This window comes from Hippocampus comes, unplaced genomic scaffold (genome assembly GCF_001891065.2).
Source record: "Hippocampus comes isolate QL1 unplaced genomic scaffold, H_comes_QL1_v1.1 scaffold84, whole genome shotgun sequence".
NCBI lineage: Eukaryota > Metazoa > Chordata > Actinopteri > Syngnathiformes > Syngnathidae > Hippocampus > Hippocampus comes.
Genome location: NW_017805144.1, coordinates 425,232 through 434,817, shown reverse-complemented (window position 1 = coordinate 434,817; position 9,586 = coordinate 425,232). Strand labels below are relative to the sequence as shown.

The 9,586-nt window shown below is 42.9% G+C and overlaps 1 protein-coding gene across 3 annotated transcripts in view; it reads right to left on the bottom strand.

Annotated features, from left to right (window-relative positions):
* zbtb40 (zinc finger and BTB domain containing 40) overlaps positions 1-9,288 on the bottom strand; it is a 14,833-nt gene extending 5,545 nt beyond the window's left edge. For 2 of the 3 annotated variants that reach the window (XM_019867623.1, XM_019867624.1), the window contains exons 1-8: positions 9,157-9,288; positions 8,542-8,733; positions 6,156-6,592; positions 5,760-5,941; positions 2,970-3,201; positions 2,534-2,881; positions 802-1,008; positions 487-651 (exon numbers count right to left, since the gene is read on the bottom strand). In XM_019867623.1, coding sequence (XP_019723182.1) covers positions 487-651; positions 802-1,008; positions 2,534-2,881; positions 2,970-3,201; positions 5,760-5,941; positions 6,156-6,592; positions 8,542-8,733; positions 9,157-9,179 — 1,786 coding nt within the window. In that variant the 5' untranslated portion in view covers positions 9,180-9,288. Of the gene's footprint in view, positions 1-486; positions 652-801; positions 1,009-2,533; positions 2,882-2,969; positions 3,202-5,759; positions 5,942-6,155; positions 6,593-8,541; positions 8,734-9,156 lie in introns of those variants that run through there. The other variant, XM_019867625.1, reaches the window with a different exon arrangement.
* Between the last annotated feature and the right edge of the window lie 298 nt (positions 9,289-9,586).

The following is a 9,586-nucleotide window of genomic DNA, read 5'->3' as shown; positions in this document are numbered from 1 at the left end:
TTGGTGCGTGTAAAAGATCTGCGGGCTCTCGGCTTGCTGCGGTCCGCGGGCCGGTTCTAATAATAAATCAATATCATCCCAGGGGCCACTGAAAACATTCTCGCGGGCCGGATTTGGCCCGCGGGCCGGCACTTTGACATATGTGATTTAGAGCCTTTGTCTTGGTAGTTTTTTTGGGAATGCTGGAGCACCCAGAGAAAACCTACATAAGCACGGACAACCATGCTAACTCCACACAGAAAGCTCAGAGCCCAAATTCAAACACCAAATTCGGAACTGTAAAGCACGTTCCTCAATAAGTAGCTCTCTGACAGATTCAATCAAAACCAAGCATGGCCACCCTTGTAAATGGCCAGTTTTTTGATCGCATCGGTTCAACCCAACAGAATTGCAGAAAAGTCCCACATCACACCGAAACACACAAGTTTGATTGAAGAGCATGAGCCAACAAGCCACATTTCCCGCCAGTTTTGTGTGTGCTCTTACTGTGGAAGGTTTGCAGGTGGACCGTCAAGCCGCTGGCCTGGCTGTGGCCTTTTCCGCATTCGCGACATACGTAGGGCTTATCGCCCGTGTGTGTCCGCACGTGCCGCGTGAGCTCGATTGACTGGGCGAAGACGGCCTTGCAATACTGACAGACGTACATTTTGCCTAAAAGGACACAGCAACGACAGTCACCGAAACAGCAATGAATTCACATCCCCAAATTTGACCTCGACGATGTCTCGATCGCTTCGCTGAAAATTGTCATTTGGTGACGACGCCATTATAATGCTGCCTTGACGCGTGCTCATGCCTCACCCTCGGAGTGTTTCTTCTTGGTGTGGTAGGCCAGCGCCGCAGCCACTCTGAAGCTCATGTCGCAGTGCTTGCAGTGGTAAGGTTTCTCTCCCGTGTGGAGCCGCATGTGATTCTTCAAAGAGGAGGTGGCGGGAAATTTGGCGCCGCACGTCTCGCAGGCGTACGGCTTCTCCTCAAAATGCTCCGTGCGCTTGTGGTAAATCATACCTGGACAGTATTGACATGCAAGGAGCAGAGACCGAGCAGCATGACATGAAACAAAAACTCAAGTTTTCATCCGAACCCATTGGCTAGCATGGACTACAATGAAACTCACTTGTGCGCTACACTGATATTCTGTCTTCTCCATCTCATATTTCAGATTTCAAATGCAATTATTGTATTGGCCCGAATCTAAGACGGCCCTGATTATAGGACGACCCCCTCTTTTTCAAGACTCAAGTTTTAAAAAAGACTTTTTGAACACCAAATTAATTTTTATACAGAAAATAATTACAGTACATCTGAAACAAATGATTATAACAATATATTTGAGAGAAAAAGCATGTTATTTGTCCTCATTCAAATCATAATATCTGAACATTTAAATATGTAAAGTGCAATCACATTCGTACATGAATGGCTACTGGTTTTTGAAATGTAAATGACATCGTAACTTCTCCTCAGCTGCCGGTTAACCTGGCCGATCTTCGAGCCACTTTTCTCCAGATTGTCGCTACGTTTCTCCATTTTCTGTTATCGCTTCTATTATGTTATTCTCTTTTCTTTCTTACCGCTATTTTTTATTTTTCTTCTTCGTGCTACCGCTATTTTTATTTTTATTCTTCGTGACAGGGGTTCACTTTGGCATGGGGAGTCAAAATCAGCATTCGCTTCAATGGTATCTGGCGCCATCTAGCGTCGTGAATGGGTATAATGTCTAGACCCCGAATATAAGACGACCCCCACTTTTTCAGTTTTATTTCAATGCAAAAAACACCGTCTTATATTCGGGCCAATACGATAATCCAGGGGCCCCCAACCTTTTTTGCCCCACGGACCGGTTTATGTCAGACAATATTTTCAGGGACCGGCATTTAAGGTGTGGTGGAAATAATACAACAAAATAATATGGTATGAGCTGCATGAAAACTGTGGCGTTTTCGAAATATAATAATAAACACAAGGGGCGTCTAATCTGGTCGCAACACTCATCGCTCTGGTAATGTTTAATGCCTTCAAAATACGATACAACGCAAACTCAAAGAGGTGGGATGTCGGAAATAGCAACAGTGCTATTGTGGCGATCTCAGAGTATTCAGCCATAACTTTAATCCAGTTGTCTCGAACGTACTTTTAAGGCCGCCGTGATTTGCGATCTCCAGCAGTTTTTTTTACTCATTTTGCGAGCTCCTGCATTTTGTTTTGAAGTACTCGGTCACGTGACAGAGAAGCGTGGCTTGACGTGTGTCAAGCGTGACACAGACGGATGTAACGGAGAATCCGGTAGTTTTTCAAAATAAAACATCTTTCGTATTCCGAAATAAATAAAACGGAATTAAGGCAAGTTCTTTCTGTGCGGCCCGGTACCAAATGCCCGGCGGACCGGTACCGGTCCGCGGACCGGCGGTTGGGGACCTCTGCGATAATCAACCAATCTTAGCTGTTCTGGAGACGTGCATGGCAAAGCAAAATAATACTCAACCCGTTTCTTATCTGCTACTATTATCCTGGTGCAGGAGCAGGCACTCACCTGATGGGTGTGCAAAGGTCCGCCCACAGAGGTCACAGGCGACCTTCTTCTTCTTGTCTCCTGCATTACCTGGGTGAGCCTCAGTCAAATGACGCTGTAAAGCCCTCTTGTTGGGCAGCTTCAAAGGGCACTGCGGACACTGCAGCTGACAATCCTTGGACATGGGGCAGCGCTTCATATGGGCCATAACTCGGCACTTGTAGGCAAAACTCTTCTTACACCAGCAACAGGAGTAAGACTTTGAGAATGAAGAGTGCTCGTCTTCCTCTTTCACCTCAGGCTCTTCTATGTTGCTCTGCTCGAGCTTCATTTCACTTTTGCTGCCGCTGTTCTCCATTTCTGACTCGGCTGTGAAGTTAAGACAACTAATAAGCACCATCACCGATGCGGCAATTTTTTTAGTTTGTCATTTTGATTAAGTGGCGTGTCTGCTCACACAATATTTCTACTGCTTGACTTGCAGCCTGAGGTCCATCTGGCTCCTGCATATTCTCCAAGGTCTCCAGCTGCGAGAGCCATGACATAGGGAAAGAGGAGGGAGCTCCCTGTTGGACAGTGCGGAGCAGCTTCAGGACAGCTTGCTCACTGACAAGTCCCTTCTCCACTTGGCCCCACAGCTGACTCACTACTGAGGGCGGGTCATCTTCTTCACAGCACTTGCACACTAACTGGCAGGGGGAAAAAAATCATTACTGTAACTCAAAGAAATCCTGTCTATGTTCACTGTTTTAAGAGAGCCCATTGTCATTACTTTGAAGCCATTTTTACCACTTGGTTATGTCGTGAACTTCAGTTCATCGCAGGAGATGTGTTCCAGACCTACTGACCATTAGTGAAATCCCGCAAGAGCATAAAACAAACATTTTTATTCTTTAAAACCCATGTGCTGCAGTCGATCTAAATAAGTTTATATAACGCAACACACAAGTTTACAAAAATTGTAAAAGTATTATTCCTGAATATTTATTTCACTTTCAACCACTCGACATGTTCAGTGGCATCAGTGCTATACATACACATATAGTTCTTTTTTTGTATTTTTGCCCCCAACACCCTCTATGGACAATAAAAGCGGTATTGTGCTATGACCAAAACATAAATATAAATCTATATAAATAAAACATGAATTGGAATATTTCATATCACACACTTTTTATGCTGTGTCTTTGATTTAAAGATGACAATACGCAAAAATCTACAAAAATTGTAGAAATTGTAACATATGGGGTAACCCATGTGTTACAAACATCGTAGAAATTGCAGCACAAGGGTTACACACATTCAAATGCATTAAAACATACTTTTTAATCATGTTTTAAATATAACGCAAAAAAATTGCAAGCATAAAAAGTTTTATAGACAATGCTGTACATAACAAGCAGAAAAACCACCCCCCTTCTCCTAGCAAACACAAAACCCAGAGAAAGGCAGGCGAACAATCAGAGTCAACAGCGTGGCAAGACACTGGTCAGAGCGTCAACTGCGTGACGAGACACAAGGGAAGGTGCTGGGCGGGACTGCGAAGATGCGCAGCCAATCAGCTCACGGGATAAATCCACTCGTGCGGTCATTGGTCGACGTCGCTCCGGGTACCAATCATGCGTACCGGCATGTACAAAACCTCTGAGTCAGTCTGCATTTTTTTTTCTGAATACAGTACGTCGGGGAAAAAAAACACGATGTACTGAAGCCGTGATAAATGAAACTCGATAAAGCAAGGGATCACTGTAGTTCACATCCACACTTTAGGTATTTCACACACGACTTAGTAAGTCGCACACAAGATACTTAAAGTGCAAGTGCACATGAACCTAATTCGTGCTTGGTTGCTTCATACTGGAGATTATGGACACAGGGAGCTACAGGCAAGTTTGATGAATAATTTAGCCGTTTGCGTAAGAGCTGCAGTGTGATCTTACCCCTTATGCGCCATCATCTACCATTTTGGTAAATTCTGTGAATTTGTCACAGTTTTTCTCTGACAAAGTTAAAGAAATTACTCGGCACACAGGGAAAATTATCTTCAAGATCAGCGGGAGGGATCTCTGAGAGCGAACGACGGTAGTTGCCCTGATGATCACACACTCGAGCTCCCTTCCCGCCAATTCAGACTTTTATTGTAACATACAAGGAAAACACTGCCCCCGATATTTGCACACCGCACCCCCGGTCCGGCCCCTCAGTAGTGATTGGTTACCTGGGTTTAAGCTTTGAACCACCGGTACATTGGCACCTTTCTGTCTGGTCTACACTGAATCAACATGTTGCAGACTTTACGGACGGCCAATGTCGCCTGGGCACGACGGGTGTTCTCAAATCATCTTTTGTTGTTCAACCGCTGTTCCCGAATTATTCATTCCCCCTTTTTGACCGAGTCTAGCAGCTCTCTCCTCTGATCGCCCACCTGCATTGACGTGCTAATTGTGGATTTCAACAGCCCTCCGGCCAGGTGGCCGGCGCCTTTGTGCACAGGCATTTGGGGGTGCCGGATTCACACCCAAACGTTTAGACGTGCCCAAATTAAATGAAACTTTAAACATGATACAATTTTGCTCATAGATTCCTCTAACAGAATTTTATGTTTAAATCAATGCAAAAGCATATAAAACACAACCTAAAAAACACTAGGGGGCTAAAAATTTCCCGGGAGTGTGTAAAATGTGCTGAAGTTCCAAATGGCACCATTACTGACTTAGTTATCGCACCTTTAAAACATCTACCATTTTGGTAAAATATGTACGTTAAGGGTTACATACCTGTCAACCTCGGCTAATAGCTGCCCTTATAAATTATTACGATTCCCCTTACAAAGCAACAAAAATCCGTACAACATGCACCGTGCAACACAAGCTAACACAAGCGGAAATGCAGACGGCTTACTGCGCATGTGCACATCATGCTTAATCATTCCTACCGTACGCAGCGATGAAAAAAAAAATATGATTGAAGATTACTTTTGCTGGTTTGCCGTGACAATAATAGCAATTGATGACGGCATTGTCATTGGCCACCAGCAGGTGAGACGATCTGGATTTGAGCCAAAATGGTCTTTGTGAGATCGGTTCACAATTTTTTTTTCCTGTATAAAAGTTGCAATACGTCGTACATGATTTGAAATGATAAAAAAAACATAAAATACGGGGAAAACGTACAAGTTGACAGGTATGGGGTTAGTTTGCATATGTTACAACAAGGGGTATTACTGCAGAGGGATGAGGATAGATACCTGTCTCTCCTGTTCACCCAGAGAGCTGTGTGCTGATTGGCTCAAGAGCTGAACAAGGTCTGGCACACTGGCAAGTTTCTCAGTCAGCTGAGAAGAGCGCTCCAACCAAGTCGGTGTAATTTTGGTGGCTGTTCTATCGTCTTCTTCTACGGCACTATCTGTGGCTTTGTCTTCTTCGGGCACTGAGGACAGATATATAAAGAATGGAATCTTACCCATGAAGAATATTTATAATAATTTCATTATGTTTTGACAGTTGGCTGCAGTGCGTGGCTTTAGACACAATGTCCTTCAACGCTCTATTGATATCTTGAATACAACAGGTTCCGAAATAATAATAATAATGAAATATTTTTTTTTTTTAAAAAAGTATTTGACATGCATTTAGAAACTGACCTGGAGACTCTGAAAATTCTGGACAGACTCTTTTACATGAAGGCTCCTTTGCAATTTCATTTGGATCTTCACACCGATGCGCCTCTGAATTATCCTTCACCTGTATCCCATCTTCAGCTGACTTATCATTGCTGGGTGAAGCAACTGGAACTTCAGAGTTAGGGCTCTGGATTTTGTTGACTGGGGTGAGGGTTGGGGTCTGTGTAGAAGGTGGGGAGGCTAGCGGCTGCTGGTTGATAATGTTGGTGAGGACATTTTTAAAGCTCACAGCTACATCAAACATCTGCAGGTTGTCTGCAGCAGCAATGATGCGGCTGACGTTGTGTTTTCCCATTGGTAGCTTGCCTGTATAGACCATGTCCAGAAGGCAGCCGAACTCCTGCGAGGAAACCAAAGTGGTGTCGATGGAGACAGTATCAGAATAATTCAGCAGCGACCTGAAGGGATACAGACAGTTTATTTTCAGTCAGAACCACCTTTGACTTCTGGCTACCTTAAGTGGGTGGAAAAAAAAACTGTACTCAGTGATTCAATAAAAATGGATTGCATGTAAAAGTAATGTTTAAAAAATATATATTGACGAATAAATGCAAATCTACATTAAATTCAATGCAACTTAAAAAAATGCAACTAGAAAAAAATTATTTTTATATGTCCAACATGGCGCCCAAGTCGGCAACCGTCAGCAAGTGCTCTCATGAGCCTTGCTTTTTTTTTGTTGTTGTTTTTGTGTGCGCCTGTAATGGGCAGCATTTTACACAGCCCCGCTTTGTTCAGTGGAGAGATCGGTGCTGTTGGAGAGTCTGCGGCTGGATGGATGCATGGCTTGAGGGGCCGACAATGAGAAGAAAGGAGCGTCAGCGCAGAGCGCCGATGCAGATGTGGAACTGGGAGTCGTGGCTTGGAGTTGAAGCGGATTACGTGGGACAGGAGATGTGAGCCAATCTCTTTTCGTCAATGGACGCTACAGCTTCGTGTTTGCTTTCAAAACTTAGCTGGTAGCAGACGTGTACACGTTTTCAGCATGACGTCTCTGATCCACTGGTGAAAGGACTCTTTGATCCTCTCCTCTTTCATCCATAACTGCTTCAAACAACAAAGTGTATGCAGGAAAAGTGATTAAGATAGCACGACTGTCTGTGTCTTATGTGTCGTGTTGTGTTATTTTGACTTCAAGATGGTGCCGCGAGAGTGGCTGCCTTTCCAGCCGCTCCTATATTTTGTTCTTCTACTTCTTCCTTTCATAACTTTGCTGCTGCGAATTGGGAATTTCGCCATTGCGAGACTAATAAAGGTTTTTCTTATCTTAACTGAAGAATATTTAAATGGATTGTTTACAAAAAGTATTGACTTTATGACGTAACTAAGATTTTGTACAATTTGAACATTGACTTCACTTATGATTAAAGATGATTTTAAAAAACAAACAAAATAATATTTTTTTAAAAAAAAAGCTTCTACTTTGGAAATGGGTTCAGGTGTCCCGATACAACCAATACAACTTTTTTACTTCCGATACAATATCGATATTCAAACCTAGAGTACTATCTAATACTGATATTGATCCGATACCAGCAGAAATCATACTTGGGTATGATCTATATGGGTTATTTATTTTTTTAGAATGAAATGTTAGAAGAGACTCGATGAAGTGATACTATTCAAACAGAGAACAATAGTCAGCAGCATCAGGTCTGAGCAAATATCTCGAGGGTCGAGGGTCGGGGCCAAGCTGGATTCTATCCCAGCTGTCGCAGGGCACACATAGACAAACAACCTTTCACACTCAAAATCACACCTCGGGACAATATAGAGTGTCCAATTAACCTACCATTAATGTTTTTGGAATGTGGGAGGAAATTGCAGTACCTGGAGAAAACCCACGCAGACACGGGCAGATATTGCAAACTCCACACAGGAAGACCAGACTGAGAAAATATGACCTGTCTGTTCCAAACATTCGGGTTACATTATTTCATTTTCAAATAAATAAAAAATAGAGGATGCTGAAAAATAACCCCAGTAAATAAAAAAACTTACTCTTTGAAGTGCAAAATAACAATTCATGTTTATTTATATCTGAGAATCAATTCGCTATATTCATGCTGCTGCAAGACCAGGAGCAGATTCTTGAAAGGACCCCTTTGGTATGAGTGCTTTGAGTGTGAGATTTTAATGTAGACTGATATAATCCGATACAGTTTTTGTGGGGGATGATATTGGACCAATATCAATATCAGATGAGGACACTTACCATACGGCAGGCACACTATGAGAATCATTGATCTAAACAATGCAATGGTTGCAGATATAAATAGAAATGCATCATATTTGTTGTCCGAATATTTTAACATGAGGCTCTGGGTAAAACAAATATTCACAGTACCTGAAAAGCATGCTGGAAGCTGCCAGGACTATTTTATGTGCACGGTGAGGGTTGTCTCCCACCAGGACCGTGCAGTCACAAAAGTGACCCTCCTTCCGCAGGGTCCACAGTTGCTGCATCAACTGGCTGCTGTAGTTAGGGAGTTCGATCATTTTGTTGATCTGCTCCGCTGGGGAGAAAGCTTCCTCTACCCTTGATATAGAGAACATTCTGTTAAATGCTTACAACGTTTCGGTTTTATTTCAATACCGCATTGAGTAAAAATTAGCACGTGTGTTTTATTTAGGCCTACACAATTAGGCAGTTGCTACAACATCACGAACGAGGGGGTTACTGTAATGAACTGGTAAACAGTTGCAAAACCTAAATTCGAATACAGTACATGTGGAAAGAGCTTGGTGTATAAAATACCACGATTTAGATAATGGACACAGGTCCAAAGCCAACAAAGAACGTTTTTCTCATTTCCCCAGATTAAGCCCAAATTAGCTATAGCAATTGATGCTAAAAAGGCAACAAAGATTTTGGCCGTGGGGGAGACGACCGATTTTAACGGTGACCAAAAAACGACCACAAGCACCACTCATGATGCTCTCACTCAGTGGTTGTCTTTACCTTGTCTTATTCAAACGATCCATTTCTTTATTTAAACATAGTTGTTGGACAAATCCAGACCGTGCAATAAAGCTTCGCAGATTTTGAACATGGCGACAACCCGGAGCCGCACAAGATGACGACACTTCCGGTTAAGAAAAAAAGATAGGACACGCCTCTTTTAAGTTGTGTGCGGACAGCGAAAGCGAAACTGGAAGGGGCAAAATTGTCAGCGCAACCCACGTGAGGACGCCAAGAAACCCGAATAGAGGATGCCGGCACATTGCATTGCTATACGTCTGTGCACACACCGAATATTCATGACATTTATGAAACTGAACAACCTTCACGGACAAAAAAAGTTTGAATTTATTTGATTGATGATATGGATGGATAGCACACTTTTTGGCATAGACACTTGGAAAACTTCTATGAAGAGATCAGTTGAGAA